Source organism: Simochromis diagramma, unplaced genomic scaffold, assembly GCF_900408965.1.
Source record: "Simochromis diagramma unplaced genomic scaffold, fSimDia1.1 OVJJ01000344.1, whole genome shotgun sequence".
Taxonomy (NCBI): Eukaryota; Metazoa; Chordata; class Actinopteri; order Cichliformes; family Cichlidae; genus Simochromis; species Simochromis diagramma.
This window is the reverse complement of record NW_024387375.1, coordinates 13,208,665-13,228,993: the sequence shown is the minus strand read 5'-3', so window position 1 is coordinate 13,228,993 and position 20,329 is coordinate 13,208,665. Positions and strand designations below refer to the sequence as shown.

Sequence of the window (20,329 nt, the reverse complement as noted above, 5' to 3'; positions counted from 1 at the left end):
CCAAAAAGAAATAAAAATGATTTAAAAACGATTATGTCTTTGATTTGTCACAAGTTGTTTTATTTACAACACAGTTTACAATTTTTGGCACAGAAAAAATACACTCATAAATAAAGCGAGCAGTTTTAGATTCAAGTGTGCTTTCAGTGAAACAGTCTCACAAATTGACATTTTTTCCGACATGTTAGTGCAGCTTGGGTCAGATTACAGGAAGCTGAATGAGGCTGAACTGTGGTGCAGCATCTTCTGTGGACTGTGTATGGACCTTATGCCACTGGTGCGAACAGACTGCAAAATGACATTCAATAAGTTGATTCTTTAGCTCTTTTTTTTTACTGCTAACAGGAATGTCTGCTTTGCTAGAACGTTAACTGAAGCTCACAAGTAACAAAGGAAATCAATGCTGAAGTGTTTCTGTATATGATTTGTATAAAATGTGCAGTATAAACACCCTTTGAATTCTAGTCTCAGAAAGCAAAGATCTGGAATAATTATAATTACAATAATAATAATAATAATAATAATAATGATACAATCACATTCAAAGAGACTTAAATATAAAGCTGAGTGTATACAGAATGGGTATAGCTACATTAAAATAATAAACTACATTACAGAAGGAGAAATATTGATCTTTCGTTTTATATAACACTTTGATCGACTTTGGAAGTGCAATTCAGCAGAGTAAGTCCTAAACTGCTGATACTGTTCTAGCAGAGAGCCGAGACCACAAAGGCACTACAGGCGCTGTAAACACGAGTGTAACTTTTCATATTTTTCCTATTACCAGTGAGCAGCTTTACTTTAATTAGTTTATTTTTTATGTAATATCTCTGGGTAATCATTTGACTCCACAGACGAGTGGAAAACTTCAAAACAGATCCAAGAAATAGATCCCGTTGTTGGCATTAGATTGAACCCCCCCCCAAAAAAAACAAACAAAAAAAAAACAAAAACAAAGGCACTTTTGGTTTATAAGGCTTAGAAACCTAGAAAACACCTTTTGCATGGAGATGATATCAGTGTTATTATCCTTCCTTCTGGATGTGCTGTGATTGTCTGCACTGCTGAGCTGTTCTTTGATTTCTGCTGTGATGGTTAGTGTATGTATACTTATTAACTGCTTTAATAATTTTGTTCACCTTCTAGTGTTATTGAAGTTCTAGATTTCTCAGAATACCTTTAGCAGTTTTAATTAGAACAAGCCCAGTTATGATTTGAGTGCCTCCATCAGCCTGTGTAGGTGGATTAAGGCAACATAAGCATAACATTAGCAAACTATCATCGTCAAAGAGAGGCCACGACCACAAAAAAACCAACAAGAAAATACAAATTCACCACCAACAGCTGTTTTTTTAAAGAATTGTTCTGGGGATTTTTCCCTTTCAGAGGCAGTTGATCTGTCTGTGCGACTGCCTCTGTGGGCCAAGCTGATGAGTCCAGTCTAAAAATCCTAAGTCGAGTGTCATTGGTCGGTGCAGCCTCTCGTGGAGGCGCTCTGCTCACTGTCCGACTGTCCCTTCCCCGGGTTCGCTCTACTTTGCCCTCTCAGTCATTTGATGCGGTGTCGTACCAGCGAGGACTCGTCCGTGATCTCACCGTTCCGGTTTCCGCATCTGCAGGGCAGGATGAGCATGAGCAGCAGGATGAGGAGGGCCAACGCGCAGACTGCCATCAGGGCGTAAGATATCATCCACACAAGAGGCTCCTTCAGTGGGCCGCCAGAGCAGTCGGCTGCCACGTCCGCTGCAGAGAAGGGTCCCTCGATCTCTGACAGAGCCACCCCATCGCTCACTGCAGTGACGTATGAGAGAGGTCTTATAACATGATCTCATAAAACCAAAAAAGCAGCATTAAGTTAGCATCACTCATACACCCTCATTCAATACAAATTTAACAAGTGCCAAATAAAAAGAGTTAACCTGTGACTGTGAGCTAATGTTTGAGAAAAGCTGGAAAGACAGGTGAAGAGAACTTTTGCTGGACTGAGAGCTAGCTGAGGCTATCTTGACAATGAGCAAATGAACGTTTTAAACATTTAAACATTTAACTGAACAACTGTTGCTTTTAAAAGTGTGCAAAATCTATTTTTCATTCCTGTTTTTCCTCGTTTAAGGAACATTTAGAAATTGCTAAATATGGTCTCTTTGGCCAACTGGTCATGGCAGATGGCTGCCCTCCTGGTTCTGCTTGACGTTTACTTCCTGTTAAAGGGGAGTTTTTCCTTGCCACTGTCACCAAGAGCTTGCTCAAATGGAGTCATTTGATTGCTGAGATTTTCGGTGTATTATTGTAGTCTTTACCTTACAATATAAAACGTTTTGAGGGTTCCTGTTGTTGTGATTTAGCCCATAAAAATAAAATTGAATTGAATTTGGTGGAACTGGAAGAAATTATTCATGCACAATTATTGCCTTGTTTACCTGCTTAGATAAATGATCTCTTTCATGCCTCCAAATGACACAGACCATTAACACATTGCAGCAAGCGAGCTCACGTCACTCCTATTTTATAATCTTTACATTGGCTTCAGGATGTCTTGAAATTCTTGTTCTCACATACAGAGCATTAAACAGCCAGGCTCCAGACTTTATCCCAGCTTTTTAATCAAGCACACTGCTGCTCGTAGTCTTCAATGGCGGGCTCAGGCATCTTTTTTTTTTTTTTTAAACAATGGCATTTAACTTTCTTATTTATTTTACCTGCCCTGCTTAGACATTAAATGCTGTCACAAGCCTCCAACCTTAAGCCTACAAAAGTGTTTGCTCAGTACACAACAAAAATGAACTTTGTACTTTAGTATTAGGGAGGGAGGCTTGGCCAAAGTTCATTTTTCCACAGAACTATGAGGAAGTGCCACTGAAGGCTTAACCTTTGACGTTTAGATCTCAGTGAACAGGACACTGTGTTGAGCTCTTGGTCAGGGAGCCTGAAAGTGGCTGACTTTAGGACTTTGCCTGTCAGTAAGTTATCATTAGCTGATGTCTGGTTTACTCTGTACTTTAGGATTTCTGCTGTAGTTTCTCATAAAAAGCGAAATATTTACAGACATGTAACTGCAGTAAGTGGCACCAGTATGAACCCTGACCTGCACAGCTGCTGAGTGCGAAGCCCAGTCTCCACTGAGTACGGTCAAACACTACGTAGAAGCCTTCCATAACAGTGGCGCCGATCACCATGCCATTTGTTGACGACGACACCCCGAAACGGAAGCAGTCCAGCGTGCCGTCAACGTCCGTGATTGGCTGGATGTAAAGCTGTGAGATGACAAGAAATGAGGATGAGATTGTCACAGTCTGGCGAGGGCAGACTGTATGAATTGAAAAAGGACCCAAAATGCAGACTCCAAGGAACAGGGAACAAAACTTGAATGTTAACAAAAGGTGAGCCGTTTAATAAGGCTGGTAGAAAAGGTACAAACAAAGGGCAAGGCAAACTGAAGCAAAATTAACACAAACCTAAACTGGGGAATCTAAACAAACAATAAGAAAAACCTAGACAAGAAACTTGGAAGCATGGCATGGCATCGGAAACAATGGCGTGGACAACAGACGACCTGACAATCACACACTGAAAACACAGGACTTAAATACACAGCAGGTGATTAGGGGAAGTGGGAAGACATGGAGGAACAGCTGACTGACATGAGCCTAATGACAGGACAAGGGAAGTGAAACTAAATACAATGAACAAAGAACACACGACTCCTTCAAAATAAAACAGGAAACATGAGACAGACATGATAATACAAACTTGATAACATAAGACACGCAGCATGAAACACGAAGGTTGAGGGGAAACTTAAATACAGGGGAAGAAAACACAAGGAGTCTAATAACCAAATGAACTTAGATAACCTAATGAACAAAATAAACTCAAACTTAAAACGCTGGGTCAAAAGACCCAGGACCATGACAGAGCCCCCCCTTCAAGGGCGGATTCCAGACGCCCAAAACCACGAACAAAGAAATGCAGCAACAAGAAAACAAACACGAAACAAAACCAAAACAACCCACCCAGGGCGGGCGGTGGGTGTCCAGGACGGAGGGCCCGAAACAAAACCACAAAAACAAAGAATCTGAAGCACTCAGTCCAAACACAAGGGCTTAAGAGTCCGAGACCCTGTTTCAGGAGGGCGACCATGATCTCGGCAGAAAAGGAGTCCATGGCGAAGTAATTCAGGTGGCCGACCTGGAGGCCGATGGCACAAGAACCTAAAGTCAGGCAGATCAGCGGGCCATCCTGGAGGTCGACAGCAGTTCATAGTTCAAAGGTTCAGGCGGCCGACCCCGATGACAACGAAGTGGAAACTGTTCAGGGGGCCGACCTCGACGGCGGTGACGTCCAGCTGGCGGCCCAGAAAGCGGCTGGCGATTCAGGCGATGGCGATCCGGGGGCCAACCGCGCGGAAGGCAGCGGCGGCGGCGAAGGAGACGATGGAGCAGTTCAGGGGGCCGGCCGCGCGGAAGGCAGCGGCGGCTCCCAAGTGTCAGGCGTACCGGCCGGGGCTTGGAGGGCACAGGACCAGGCGACGCTGAAGCAGAGGCTGGCCCAGGCGACGCTGAAAGCATAGGATGGCCCCGGCGACGCTGAGCAGAGAAGCTTGCACAGGCGACGCTGAGCATAGGCTGAGGCTTGACCAGGCGTAGCGAAGTCACAGGGCGAGGCTGGACCAGGCGTAGCGAAGTAACATGCAGAGCGGGACCCTGCGTGCAGAAGCACAGGCTTGACCAGACGAGGACGAAGACTCGGATGAGCGGACAGGCGAAGCACAGGATGAAGCCGGACCAGGCGAAGCACGGCTGAAGCCGGACAGGCGATGGATGAAGACTACTTGATGAGCCGGACCAGGCGATGATGAAGATCTGATGACCGCGGATCCAGTGCGAATCACAAGCTGAAGACTGGACCAGGCAGGAACGAAGACCCTCGATGAAGCAGGACCAGGCGAAGCAACAGTCCTGAGCCGGACCAGGCGAAAGCACAAGGCTGAAGCCCGGACCCGGCGACTCAGCTACAGGCTGAAGCCTGGACCGGCAGGACGAAGACTCTTATTGAAGCCGGACCAGGCGAAGCACAGGCTGAAGCTGGACCAGGCGAGGATGAAGACTCGGATGAAGCTGGACCAGGTGACAACGAGGCGGCCGCAGGTGGCGGCTGGACAGGCTCCTCGGGCCCTCCAGCGGAGGCAGGAGGCTGAACGGGCCCCTCGGACCCGCCAGCGGAGACAGGAGGCTGAACGGGCTTGGCTGAACCTCCAGCTGGCGCAACAGGACCAGGCGAGGCAGGACCAGATAACGGCGCTGCAGGCGACGGCGTGGAAGCCACAGGTGGTGAAGCAGAAGGGGGCCGGATGGGTTCCTCGGGCCCGCCAGCTAACGAAGTGTGAAACTGGACGGGCTCCTCGGGCCCTCCAGCTGACGTGGCAGGAGGCTGGATGGGCTCCTCGGGCCCTCCAGCTGACGTGGCAGGAGACTGGACGGGCTCCTCGGGCCCCCCAGCTGACGTGGCAGGAGGCTGGACGGGCTCCTCGGGCCCCCCAGTTGACGTGGCAGGAGGCTGGACGGGCTCCTCGGGCCCTCCAGCTGACACTGGAAAAGGCTGCACAAACTGCACCTCCGCCCCTGGCTCCAACCCGGCCTGGATTACAGTCCCACAGCAGCTTAGCTGAGCCTGATGGCTAGCATTTCCAGTGCAAACAGTCTCATAATTAGGCTTCTTAGAAGCATAGTTCGTGGCATGATCAACGCACAGAGAAGCGGGATAAGTTTGCAAAGGGATAGGATGGTCCGTGGAAGACTCGGCCGAAATATTCTCAGTCTTAGCGACATCAAAATCATAAACAGTCTCATTATAGCCAGGCTCATGAACTGGTAAGGCAGTGTTAGTTTTAATATTCTCCTGAGAAAAAACATGAGGAGCCAAAATATAGTCACTCACTTTCGTTTGTGGTGCGGAGCGTCGGTGGCGCGCACGCCGCTTTTTCTTGAGAGTGGAAGACGGCGGAGCAATGGGTGGAAGTCCCTGGTAACTCTGGGGACCCCCGAGAGCCAGTCGAGTTCCACGGAAAGAGTGCTCGTGCTCTGGAATGAGCCATGGCTTCCACCGGAGCTCCTCCTCCAATACAGCGCTGAATATTGACTGACGTTCGTCGTAGTCCAAATCTATGGCGTCCAGTGCTTCCTCGCACTGGACCGTGGCAAGAGTATGGCGAGACTGTGATGAGGGCGTGGAAACTGGTGAGCTGAGAGGTGGTGACGCTGCGGCGAATCTCAGCGAACCGACACGAACACACTCAGGTTCCGGAGGCAGCAATGAAGATGACTGATCGTGGGGTTGTTGTGACTGGTGGGTGCTGGAAGCCATTTCCTGACTCGACAGTTCCTGGGCCTGCAGCATCTCTTTTACCCTTGTAAAAGCATCCACTATAGCAGGTGAGCCCGGGAGCTGAAGGAGGCGGGGATCCCTCTCCATAATAGCTTCCGCAACGTTGACCATCACAAGCTTGCTCTTCAAATCGGGCGCTGTAAGGACGCAGTCGAGGATCGCTTGGATGCGAGCCATCTCCTCCAGACACTCGGTGAGAGCTGAATCTGCTGGGTCCATGACTGGTCAGGTCGTTCTGTCACAGTCTGGCGAGGGCAGACTGTATGAATTGAAAAAGGACCCAAAATGCAGACTCCAAGGAACAGGGAACAAAACTTGAATGTTAACAAAAGGTGAGCCGTTTAATAAGGCTGGTAGAAAAGGTACAAACAAAGGGCAAGGCAAACTGAAGCAAAATTAACACAAACCTAAACTGGGGAATCTAAACAAACAATAAGAAAAACCTAGACAAGAAACTTGGAAGCATGGCATGGCATCGGAAACAATGGCGTGGACAACAGACGACCTGACAATCACACACTGAAAACACAGGACTTAAATACACAGCAGGTGATTAGGGGAAGTGGGAAGACATGGAGGAACAGCTGACTGACATGAGCCTAATGACAGGACAAGGGAAGTGAAACTAAATACAATGAACAAAGAACACACGACTCCTTCAAAATAAAACAGGAAACATGAGACAGACATGATAATACAAACTTGATAACATAAGACACGCAGCATGAAACACGAAGGTTGAGGGGAAACTTAAATACAGGGGAAGAAAACACAAGGAGTCTAATAACCAAATGAACTTAGATAACCTAATGAACAAAATAAACTCAAACTTAAAACGCTGGGTCAAAAGACCCAGGACCATGACAGAGCCCCCCCTTCAAGGGCGGATTCCAGACGCCCAAAACCACGAACAAAGAAATGCAGCAACAAGAAAACAAACACGAAACAAAACCAAAACAACCCACCCAGGGCGGGCGGTGGGTGTCCAGGACGGAGGGCCCGAAACAAAACCACAAAAACAAAGAATCTGAAGCACTCAGTCCAAACACAAGGGCTTAAGAGTCCGAGACCCTGTTTCAGGAGGGCGACCATGATCTCGGCAGAAAAGGAGTCCATGGCGAAGTAATTCAGGTGGCCGACCTGGAGGCCGATGGCACAAGAACCTAAAGTCAGGCAGATCAGCGGGCCATCCTGGAGGTCGACAGCAGTTCATAGTTCAAAGGTTCAGGCGGCCGACCCCGATGACAACGAAGTGGAAACTGTTCAGGGGGCCGACCTCGACGGCGGTGACGTCCAGCTGGCGGCCCAGAAAGCGGCTGGCGATTCAGGCGATGGCGATCCGGGGGCCGACCGCGCGGAAGGCAGCGGCGGCGGCGAAGGAGACGATGGAGCAGTTCAGGGGGCCGGCCGCGCGGAAGGCAGCGGCGGCTCCCAAGTGTCAGGCGTACCGGCCGAGGCTTGGAGGGCACCGGACCAGGCGACGCTGAAGCAGAGGCTGGCCCAGGCGACGCTGAAGCACAGGCTGAGGCTGGACCAGGCGTAGCAGAAGCACAGGCAGAGGCTGGACCAGGCGTAGCAGAAGCACAGGCAGAGGCTGGACCAGGCGTAGCAGAAGCACAGGCAGAGGCTGGACCAGGCGTAGCAGAAGCACAGGCAGAGGCTGGACCAGGCGTAGCAGAAGCACAGGCAGAGGCTGGACCAGGCGTAGCAGAAGCACAGGCTGGACCAGACGAGGACGAAGACTCGGATGCAGCTGGACCAGGCGAAGCACAGGCTGAAGCCGGACCAGGCGAGGATGAAGACTCTGATGAAGCCGGACCAGGCGAGGATGAAGACTCTGATGAAGCCGGACCAGGCGAAGCACAGGCTGAAGCTGGACCAGGCGAGGACGAAGACTCTGATGAAGCCGGACCAGGCGAAGCACAGGCTGAAGCCGGACCAGGCGAAGCACAGGCTGAAGCTGGACCAGGCGAGGACGAAGACTCTGATGAAGCCGGACCAGGCGAAGCACAGGCTGAAGCTGGACCAGGCGAGGATGAAGACTCGGATGAAGCTGGACCAGGTGACAACGAGGCGGCCGCAGGTGGCGGCTGGACAGGCTCCTCGGGCCCTCCAGCGGAGACAGGAGGCTGAACGGGCCCCTCGGACCTGCCAGCGGAGACAGGAGGCTGAACGGGCTTGGCTGAACCTCCAGCTGGCGCAACAGGACCAAGCGAGGCAGGACCAGATAACGGCGCTGCAGGCGACGGCGTGGAAGCCACAGGTGGTGAAGCAGAAGGGGGCCGGATGGGTTCCTCGGGCCCGCCAGCTAACGAAGTGTGAAACTGGACGGGCTCCTCGGGCCCTCCAGCTGACGTGGCAGGAGGCTGGACGGGCTCCTCGGGCCCTCCAGCTGACGTGGCAGGAGGCTGGACGGGCTCCTCGGGCCCCCCAGCTGACGTGGCAGGAGGCTGGACGGGCTCCTCGGGCCCCCCAGTTGACGTGGCAGGAGGCTGGACGGGCTCCTCGGGCCCTCCAGCTGACACTGGAAAAGGCTGCACAAACTGCACCTCCGCCCCTGGCTCCAACCCGGCCTGGATTACAGTCCCACAGCAGCTTAGCTGAGCCTGATGGCTAGCATTTCCAGTGCAAACAGTCTCATAATTAGGCTTCTTAGAAGCATAGTTCGTGGCATGATCAACGCACAGAGAAGCGGGATAAGTTTGCAAAGGGATAGGATGGTCCGTGGAAGACTCGGCCGAAATATTCTCAGTCTTAGCGACATCAAAATCATAAACAGTCTCATTATAGCCAGGCTCATGAACTGGTAAGGCAGTGTTAGTTTTAATATTCTCCTGAGAAAAAACATGAGGAGCCAAAATATAGTCACTCACTTTCGTTTGTGGTGCGGAGCGTCGGTGGCGCGCACGCCGCTTTTTCTTGAGAGTGGAAGACGGCGGAGCAATGGGTGGAAGTCCCTGGTAACTCCGGGGACCCCCGAGAGCCAGTCGAGTTCCACGGAAAGAGTGCTCGTGCTCTGGAATGAGCCATGGCTTCCACCGGAGCTCCTCCTCCAATACAGCGCTGAATATTGACTGACGTTCGTCGTAGTCCAAATCTATGGCGTCCAGTGCTTCCTCGCACTGGACCGTGGCAAGAGTATGGCGAGACTGTGATGAGGGCGTGGAAACTGGTGAGCTGAGAGGTGGTGACGCTGCGGCGAATCTCAGCGAACCGACACGAACACACTCAGGTTCCGGAGGCAGCAATGAAGATGACTGATCGTGGGGTTGTTGTGACTGGTGGGTGCTGGAAGCCATTTCCTGACTCGACAGTTCCTGGGCCTGCAGCATCTCTTTTACCCTTGTAAAAGCATCCACTATAGCAGGTGAGCCCGGGAGCTGAAGGAGGCGGGGATCCCTCTCCATAATAGCTTCCGCAACGTTGACCATCACAAGCTTGCTCTTCAAATCGGGCGCTGTAAGGACGCAGTCGAGGATCGCTTGGATGCGAGCCATCTCCTCCAGACACTCGGTGAGAGCTGAATCTGCTGGGTCCATGACTGGTCAGGTCGTTCTGTCACAGTCTGGCGAGGGCAGACTGTATGAATTGAAAAAGGACCCAAAATGCAGACTCCAAGGAACAGGGAACAAAACTTGAATGTTAACAAAAGGTGAGCCGTTTAATAAGGCTGGTAGAAAAGGTACAAACAAAGGGCAAGGCAAACTGAAGCAAAATTAACACAAACCTAAACTGGGGAATCTAAACAAACAATAAGAAAAACCTAGACAAGAAACTTGGAAGCATGGCATGGCATCGGAAACAATGGCGTGGACAACAGACGACCTGACAATCACACACTGAAAACACAGGACTTAAATACACAGCAGGTGATTAGGGGAAGTGGGAAGACATGGAGGAACAGCTGACTGACATGAGCCTAATGACAGGACAAGGGAAGTGAAACTAAATACAATGAACAAAGAACACACGACTCCTTCAAAATAAAACAGGAAACATGAGACAGACATGATAATACAAACTTGATAACATAAGACACGCAGCATGAAACACGAAGGTTGAGGGGAAACTTAAATACAGGGGAAGAAAACACAAGGAGTCTAATAACCAAATGAACTTAGATAACCTAATGAACAAAATAAACTCAAACTTAAAACGCTGGGTCAAAAGACCCAGGACCATGACAGAGATGAGTTTGTCTTTGTTTGATGGAAGCTCTAGAGAAGGAATGATTATATGATTATATATGTGCCTGGCACCTGAGGCAGAATGGTGACGCGGAACGACTCGCTGGTGTTCGTGGCCCTCAGGTAGATGGACAGCTTAGGGAAAAACCTCCAGGGGTTCTCTCCCTTCATCCAACATGCTAACTTGGTGCCTTCCCAGAACCCTGAAGAAAACGCCTCGATCTGAATTAAAAACAAAAACAAAAAAACACAGGAGGAAAGAGAAAAAGAAAATAAGACAGTCACAGTAAGAAATTGACAGAGACAGAAAAGAGACAGTGCGAAGGATAAAAAGGATAAAGACAGAAAAAGAAGGTCAACATAGCACCAAAACAAGTTTTGATGTTCTGCTTTAATTTTCCTACTTTGTATTCATCTGCAAGGATGTGGCTGCTTTAATTGAAAATGTTGCCTCCAAGTTCAAATTAACCTTGGGAACTGTTTGTGTGCAGTTCCAAAAAGGTGAGAAATGTGCAAAGCCTAATGGTAAATAAACAAAGGCATGGAGCGCACACACACACACACACACACACATATATATTTTTATAACAGGAAAAAACCCTCGATCCCTCCACTTAAAGCTACTACGTCCTTGAACAGTGAGTGTGTGCTATTCTCCCCTGCATATCTTTGCTCTGACAACATGTTTCATCATTGTCTGTGGAGCGGAGGCAGCATACCAGAGAGCTGCGTATGATGGCTTCTACCAATGCATTGAAGACGTTGACAGGAAGTCGCAGCAGAGTCGTCCCACTGTCAACTATAGCTTTATCCATGTTATACTGAAAAAAAGAGAGAAAGAGTGACGTGTGGTAGGGTTTGTTCTCGCTGCAACGGGCTCCTATGGAAGACCTTGAGCAAACAAAAGAATATAAAATGAGGAAGTTCTTTCACAAGCAGACAAACTGGATTACACTGCTCTGCAGCACTCCTACTCAGCTTCTCTTACATTTCAGTGTTTTAACCTTGACACAGCAAGTTAATCAAGTGCTGTGAGTCAACTTCCAAGTCAAAGCTACAGTTCACTTTGAAATAGTGCAGTGTGGAGTTAGGATCAGACAGTGAGAGAAGCGATTCAGACCGTGAAGTTTTACCTCTCTGCAGTCCAGATTCAGATTCTGGTCTCCCACCTCCAGCTTCAACACCTCCACCTGGTAGTACCACTCTTCTATTATAGGGGTGTACCACACTGAGCCTCGATACAGACTTGGTTCAGCCCCACCCATTATCTAAGAAAAGAAGATAACCAGAATTACTGCCTTTTATTTTTTTGCCTCAGTAAATCAGCTAAGTTGCAGTTTACATATCTGTTTAGCTTCACCACTTCAGTATCTAACTAAACTTAAAATTAGAGCCTGATAGGAATAGGATTCTTAAGACAGATACAATATCGATACTTGGTGATCTAATTCTGACATATCGGCCAATTGTTTTTTTCCCCCAAACACTCAAAACACAAACAACAGATTTCCATAACATTTGTTATGTGTACTTATTTGTGCATTATGATAGTTATTATGTACTCATTCACGCTCTGCTCGGCTTTTGTTTGTGGCATTCCAAACATGTTGCTAACAGAGGGAGTGGCAGAGAGCCATGTGGTGGAAAAACTATGGTGTTTCCACCGTCTCCCTTTTTACCTTTTTTAAATCAGCTGTTACAAATATTGATACAGTTAGATCTACTTAATATCCTAATCAATATTAGTCAGAAGTGCTTCACAGAACGTTGTGATATCCCTGTGACCTTTGACCTCTTTGATATATAATGTTGTTGCTTCATCGTTGTATCCGACTTGTGTGAGAATCTCTAATTTTTAGCATATGACTTGTGGCCTAAAACATTCTTAGTGGATGTTCGGGCAGAAACTTTCACCACCGTGAAGGAATAAAACCACACAATCATCACCAGGTCAAGTGTGCCACATTAAATATCCAACAAGAATACACTCTAGCAAATGTTTATCCCTGTGCCCACACTGACAGACCACAGTCAATAAACACACATACACGCACAAGCACCCTGCCATCTTATCCATCTGTCTGCACCAGCGGGTCACATGATGGAGATGCGGTGAGCGAGGCACCAAGGTCGAAAGTATTACGGCGACAGACTTGCTCTCAGCAGGATGCTATCTTAGCTTAATTAGCTCCAGTCAAAGTAGAAAGGCCTTCCAATGTGGAAACACAGTGACATGAAGGACATCAGCTATGACGTTTATAAAAAGGTGCTGGTCACACACACAAGCTATCAAAATCTCAGACAGAGATCCAAAATATAAAGACTGTTTAAAACCAATGTTTTTATCTAATCAAACTCCTCCTTGGGGTGTTACTTCTGACTACTCACAAGACTGCCGCCCGTAGTGTCTGTTTCGCTGCCGGCTGACAGTCCAGCACCACACATCTGGAGGGAAAAGACGTCAGGAATTCCCAGCTGTCTCACCACTGAGTTGAAGAAGGGCTCCACGGACGAGTCAGGCTGGTGGAGACACAACGAGACGGTTTTAAATAATGTTGATCGAGTGAAACCTTTACATTTGCGTTTCATACCTTTAGCTTGTGTAACTACACAGACTGTAAAAGCTTCACACACAACATCGTAGAAAATCAATCACCTCAAACATCAGCTCTATTGAATGGAAATGCTGAAATGTGTTTTTATGTGACAGCGGTGTATCATCAGTTTGGACTGTGATATGTTCACTCCTGTTTTCCTCCACAGTGTCACCATGTCATGCATGACAAACAGCCTGGAAGAAAGTTCAACCTCAGCACTCAGGAGTCGCCAATAGCACAAAGTGGTCAGTGTAAGCGTATCGGCTCCACAATCACTGACATTTGATCCCAAAGGTTGTTGCAGTCAGCGCAGAATGAAGGTACGTATTGTGCAGTTTGCGCTGACGTCTTTAACGCTCCATTAAGACGAGATTAATCTGTTAAAAAAAGCTGACACTGGGTAAAGCACCTGGATTTAGCTCTTCTTTTGAAAAAAGAAAACTGATTAATTCACATCTATGGTATAAGGGGAGATGGAAGTAAGAGATGACAAAATACAGCAACAACATAACCTCACCCCATCATTTTATAAGAAAAACACAGCCTCCTGTAATTATATCACAAACAAGTGGATGACGACATTCAGATAAGATTAGACCGCAAAGTTATTCAGTGGTTTAACAGAAATGGAGGCGAGCAGGAAGCCATGCAATGCTGTCACATTGTGAAACCTGCATGTTCACATTTTCTCAGGTTTTGCTTCCTCCTTCTGCTCTCATCCTTAGGTTTGTGTTTAATTCCACATACATGGAAAACAGCACTTTAATTAGCCAAATCATTTTGCAACGATTCATACAGAAACAGAATTCAACCAGAGTATGGTGTTTGTGCTCCAAAAATGACATTCTGCAAATATGACACACCAAGAAATTGACGAGTAAGGAGCAAATATCCCACGGAGAACACAGGTGGATGCTGGGGCTGTTCCAGGGGTTAAAACAGCAGTGACTCAGGGCAGCAGTCAGAGGATTTGCAGCTTAAGTAGACTGCTAAATTGGAAGGGTGTTTGATATGTGATGTGAGGAGTGGGAAGCATGTAAGTGAGAATGACGTTGCCTGTCCGGACAAGCTCAGAGGATTCACTCAATATAATTAGTTTATGTTATTTTAGTAATCAATGCTTTTATAGTCACTTCGGTGGTGCTTTTGGTAGCACTGTTGCCTCACAGCAAGAAGGTCCTGGGTTCAAATCCACCAGCTGGTACTTTGTTTTGTTTTTCCCCACTGTCCAAAGATATACATGTTAGGTTAGCTGGCGATTTTTATACGGCTGTAGACCTGAATGTGTCTCTGTGTTAATCCTGTGATAGACTGGCAATCTGTCTAGTATACCACGCCTTTCACCCTATGACAGTGGCTCCAGGCCCCCACAACCCTGAATTGGACAAGTGTAAGAAAACGGTTGAACAGAACACAAATGAAATAAATCAAATCCCCATTTTTTTCACAATTTACATATGAGTGCGCCAAAACGTCTGTCCTTTGAGTGTCATCTTTGTTTTCATTACTAGTTAATGTCACACTGGGCAGAAATCAATGACTTTGCTTAATAACTTTACGCAAACTTGTAAATGAGTATCTCCCGTACCCGTGCCAGCACAGGATAGGCCAATCCCAGGATGCCTTGCCAGTTGATCCCAGGGAGGAAGAAGCCATCAGAAGACAGGATGGCGGCGATGTTGATGTTGATGGTCCCGTTTGGGCCTCTGGGAATAGAGACGCGGTCCATTCCCAGCTCACCTTCCCAGTTGCCTTGGGTGTACCTTACAGCTACAGTGCGACCGGTTGAACGGTAGGTACTGGAACTAAAAGCAGGAGAAAAAAAACAGAATATGTAAACAGTTACAAAGCTATATATAACAAAAACTGAATGTATTTACTATGTTATACTACAGTTATTACAAAATGCAAACAGGCAGTATTCCAGCCACTCACAGTGCAGTGTTGAAGTAATGAGTAATAAATTGGTGTGGAGCTGCAGCCACGGCAAAGTTACTGCTGCCCGTATCCACCAGGATGTTCAGCTGGAAAACAGAAGGCACAGTTTGTTTTAACAATCACTCCAGCTATCTGTCCCCCCCCCACTTACATGGCCCCAGAATCACATGGTAAAAAAGAAAAAAAGAAAAGAATGACAGCTAAGCACAGGGGGATGCATTCACAAGCCTTTAAGCTTTAAAAAGACATTAAAGTTTGTTTGCAGATATGATTAGAGGAGAAGGGAGAAAGATAGATGCGAGAAATTTCCCCACAGCATGAAAACACAAAAGGTAAATTACACAACAGTTCTCAAGGAAACAATGAAAGGGAAATGGACCATAAAAATAGCCGAACATAAAGAAGGTTATATCTCTTTTAGGGGCGTTTCGTGCCCATCTGAAAGATTCATATAGGACCGTAAATGGACATTTTCTCTGGAGGAAGAAAACGCAGCTTGGTTGCAGCTAAAATTAATTACACATTTTTAATAACGTCTGTAAACATTATTTTAGCAGCACACACAAGAGGAAATGATACACATGAAGTTGCAACGGCACTACTTTTGGTTCAGTTCTAGTGTTGGACAAACTGGTGTGAAAGGTCTTCGTCATTAACAATGCACCTCGGACGTAAGTGTTCACTGAATGTGTCATGGTCCCTGTGCCTGCCCAGCCGGCCTCACAGGGCTACACTTGTGTTTTTGCTTTTTCTCTCTCTCCCCTACCTCTCTGCCTGGGCGGAGCTCACAGCTGGCTCCCACCCTTGGCTCACACAGCTGTTGGCGATCAGCTGATGGCGATCAGCTGATTACCGATCTACTATTTGAGGCTGGGTCACAGATCCTCTCATCGCTGGATGATTGAGCTACTGACGTTAGTCTTTCTTTTGGTCTTATACCTTTACGCCCTACCTTCGTGATTTGTGAGTGATTTCTCCCTTCCCTATTCCAGTTTATCTTCCCGGACCTGTGACCTCCCCGCGGTACGGACGTGTGTGAGTTGGATGTAAAGACGTGAGCGAGCGTGAGAGAGAGAGAGAGAGAGCCTTCCCCTAATCCCTTGGAATCCTGGACTTTCCCCGTCACTGTATATAGTATTGCACTGGTGTGTAAATAAATCGCATTCTGATACGTCAACCTGCTCTGCGCTTGAGTCCCTGCTTTCAGTTTGTGACAGAATGTGTGATCTGAGAGTCAAACACGACAGCCTCAAGCTGCTTTCATGACTGTATGACCTAACCAGTTGTTTGGTATGTGTCATGTGAACAGTGGGGACGAGTTAACAGCACTTGAGATCAAGTTGTCTTCCAGGCATCGAGTCAATGAGCGGGAACAAATAAACAGCAGACTTCTGTCACCTTCATGTTTCAGCTGTGGCCATGTTAACACTCGCTGGCAAGCATTCGCCACCGAGGCGGGGGTCATAAACCTAATGCCCCGACGCCACCTGATGAATCAGCAACAAAGACTCGTGGCAATCTATGAAAACTGAGCAGCTCATTAGACATGTTCAAATGTAAACAGCGGTTTCAACAACTGATTGACTGTCGCCTCGTTGCGTTTGCCTTTACATTAAGGCGCACCACAACAGCGGGCAGTAGTTTACTTAAATTACATTTCAGATAAACGCTTGTTGACCATTACGCTACACTGTTTGCTTATGAGCGCAAACTTTCTTAATCATTTCCTTGTAGCCGACATCCCACCGGCATGCTCAGGTTCATTTGGCCTTTATGAAAGCAGGTCTGTAATTATCAACCACATGTTATCGACTGGTTCACTCAGCCATGGGAAACCCCTGTTGAGCCGGGCTTATCAGTTCCTCCTCATTGCGCTGGCTCCTGTCCCACCACTGTCACTGTGCCATCCAAAACTCCTCTGCCACCTTAGCAGATGGCAGCAGGCCACTCACACAAGGCCTGAACCAGTCAAACAGGCCTGACTGGAAAATTCTGATATCCTGTGGTGAAGGAGAATAGCGAGAAGGGAAAGCAAGGGCAGTTCCTTATCCCCACACCACCTATCTTTTTACTAGTCACACTATCCTCCCTTTGTCAAGCTTCAGAGCTTCAGGCAAGTCTCTTCCCCTGCTGAGGCAGTCTGCAGTTGAGCGTTCGCTGTCTAATTGGCGGTAGCTCCATGGAGGCAGCGTGCATCTGCTACCTGTTTGTACCAATTAGCAGATGTGAGGCTCTCCAGCCAACACTCAGCCTGTGTGTGCCACATGCTAACAGATGCCGCAATTAGTGGCTGATTTGAATAGTGCCTCATTGAACACCGCGGCCCTGTAATCACATCATCATCTAGTTAGAATAATATTGAGAGTATAACTCAATAGTATCGAGTTACACGACATTTTGCCACCGCATAAACAATCTGAACCAAAGCAGATGGCTCTCTGCTGGCAAGGTTTCACTATAATTACGGACAGAACAGGGACATAAAAGACTAGAAGATCAAGAGGTGAAGCTTCCTCTATCTTTACTGTGCATCATAAACCAATTAAAGAAGTCTGAGCCTACATCCGTTCACACATCCGTAATATTACCATCCTGGAAATTGTGCAAGAACGACTTTAAACGCGAACAAATAATAAAAATGGCTGTTTAGCAGGTATCTGTATCAAGTTCAGCTTTCAGGTGGTTTTAATACTTGATACAGCAATATGGATCCACTCTGCTAAACAAGCGAGCTAGCCTTAAAAAACACTCCATAATCTCACACAAATGTGAACAATTCAACAAAAAACAAAGAAACAAAAAACTAAATGGCAATAGCCAAACCCCTAAACATGTCATTAACTTTTTGTGAATCTTCTCTGCACAGAAAGTTTTCTGACAAAGTAGGAAACACACAGCTGTAATAAAAAAACATCATAAAGACTGCGCCCTTTCTGATTTACTGTTTTGTAAAGGTGAGCCACCACTGACACATACATACTCCTCCCAATAGAGAAACATGTTTAAAATACCAATATGCTGAATATAACTGAATAGTAATCTTAGTTCCAGTGCTAATGCATTGATGACATTTGCTTAACTGACTGACTTTTATGATTGATAATCTGTTGTTATACATTTACCTGTTGAATAATGATAAGTAATAAGGGTAAAGGGGAATTTTCTTCTTTGGGGAACACTATAAATTGTTCTTTTCTATTAGGACAGAAGTCATTAAGCATACAACGCTGTGACTTGATAATAAGGAAGTGTGAGAAGTGTACTCTGGCAAGTGCTGCAATGTTATCCTCAGCGACATGGCAGGTAGCGCAGATAAGCCTCTGTGAGCCTGAGAAACTGAGATGTGCTGCCCAAGAGTCTTAAAAGCTCTGATCTGTTTAACTCGAGATGCCCCGGGGCAACAGGTCAACTTACTAATGAGATAATTCACCTTTGCTTTAAGCTCCAATTCAAAGACAACTACTTTACAACACAAAGGCAAATCGCTGCCACCCTCAAAGCCTCATGTATTTTTAATAGTGACGGGAGCTCCAGCTCACCCAGATTTAGTCCTCCTCAATTATTAATATGATCTTGTTAGGCGCTTTACATAACAAGCAGTATAAAAATGACGTTCTAATAAATTACACGTACGCATTTCCAAGTTCTGCAACCAAAAGAATAGCAGCCAACGAATATCCCTGCTGTAGAGCAAGTGCTATTTTGTACAACTCTCGGGGTGCTCTCTGCTGCCTGGGAGCCTGGTAATCCCTGTCAGCTGCCTGCTAAGAAACACTGGTCCTCGCAGGCAGCATCATGTGAGTGCATGTGAGCCAGAGAAAGAGTGTTGGTGTTGGTGGTGGGGGTTTAGTCTACAGACCCCTAGGCTATAATGAGGCTGAAGCACCCTCACAGCTATTTTATCCTTCCTCCGTGGTCCCAGGCGAGCCTAAAAGTAAGAATGTACTAGACATACTTATCTTCCCATGACCCTCTGCTGCAGGGGTAAATTTAAACCTCATATTTTGAAGTATAGACTTAATAGCTTGAAAAAAAAAATATGGCTGTTAAACGAGTCAGTGATTGAACATTGGTGCTGGCTTACGACACCAGCTATCATCCACCTACGATGAAGGCTTCATCTCCACTCACACCTTGCATCAGGTGACCTCAACAGGTCACAAGATGTGGTGGGGTGAAGTCTCACAGTAGTTTCACCCTTCCCACCTTGGCTCATGTGACCACTTGCATGACCAAGTGGATCAGGGACCCTGAGGACCACTTCCAAAGGGGGCAACCCTCCACTGGGGATTAAATACCTGACTACTTCTTCTTCTTCTTTTTTCTTTTTTTTTTTAGAGATGAAGAAGCCTCTTGGGTAATAGAGATCTAGTCTGTTGCCTTCTTTTTTCAAACGTTCAAGATGACCTACACAGACATTTAAAAGCATATTTAAATACACAGTGCTGTATAGATGGGTATCCATGGCCCTGAGTCAAAACAAACACACCCAGCCCACCTTCTGACCACTGGATCACATGGTGGATGGACCAGCCCCTATTCACACATACACAGTAAACACTCTACAAATGCATCCAGGAAAAAACAAATAAACACAAAAACACAGCACACACACAACACAGCGCAAATACAGTGATTAAAGTGGAAAGCTGACACAAGTGGTGCGTTTAAGTCTAAATGAGAAACGTAAAAAATATTTCAGAGAGTTAAAACAGACAGGAGCTCAGGAGCTACATTACCTTTTGACCAGGAGTACCGATTGACATTTCTATGTAGTAGCCTCTCCCAGAGTCTCCTTGCAAATTATTCACCATGTCCAGAAAGTTCACGGTACCGGTGGGATCAGAGGCCAGAGAGAGGCCGCTTCCATCAGACTTTGACGCTACTCTACGATGAGACGTCAAATTCACATCCGATGAGATGTTGTACTTCCCTGGGTATATTTTCAGCGGTATGGAAAAGTAACAATAGGACACACCGAAGTACAAACTCAAAGCAAATGCCCCAAACGAAACGAAAGTTGAGTATGCCATGTTAGTTTTTTTTTTTTTTTTTTTTTTAATCACGCCAGTAACAACAGAGAAAGTCTCAGAAAAAGACTCCTGTTCCGTGCTCAAACTTTTCTCCTCAAGTTTTCACACTGGCCCGTACTGCGGTGGTCGCCATCATGGAAACGATCCCGCTTCACCGTCAAAAAGACACTGTTTGTTGTTCAATAAT

The 20,329-nt window shown here is 46.8% G+C and overlaps 1 protein-coding gene across 1 annotated transcript; it reads right to left on the bottom strand.

The window, feature by feature from the left end:
* Window positions 1-36: 36 nt before the first annotated feature.
* bace2 (beta-secretase 2) lies at window positions 37-20,329 on the bottom strand. The gene is made up of 9 exons (XM_040009170.1): window positions 19,849-20,329; window positions 15,107-15,195; window positions 14,760-14,976; window positions 12,963-13,094; window positions 11,708-11,842; window positions 11,294-11,395; window positions 10,647-10,796; window positions 3,089-3,257; window positions 37-1,794 (listed from the first exon to the last, which is right to left on the bottom strand). Exons 1-9 carry the CDS (start codon window positions 20,140-20,142, stop codon window positions 1,553-1,555), a joined length of 1,530 nt encoding a protein of 509 aa, XP_039865104.1. The 5' UTR covers window positions 20,143-20,329; the 3' UTR covers window positions 37-1,552.

Bases quoted from the DNA above. Each gene is read 5' to 3' on its own strand.
- bace2 (XM_040009170.1), bottom strand. From the start codon at position 20,142: ATGGCATACTCAACTTTCGTTTCGTTTGGGGCATTTGCTTTGAGTTTG. The intron at 10,797-11,293 runs GTATGCTGCCTC...TTTTTAATTCAG, and splicing joins CCATCATACGCAGCTCTCTG to ATCGAGGCGTTTTCTTCAGG. The intron at 3,258-10,646 runs GTGCCAGGCACA...GTCATCTCACAG, and splicing joins GCGTCACCATTCTGCCTCAG to CTTTACATCCAGCCAATCAC.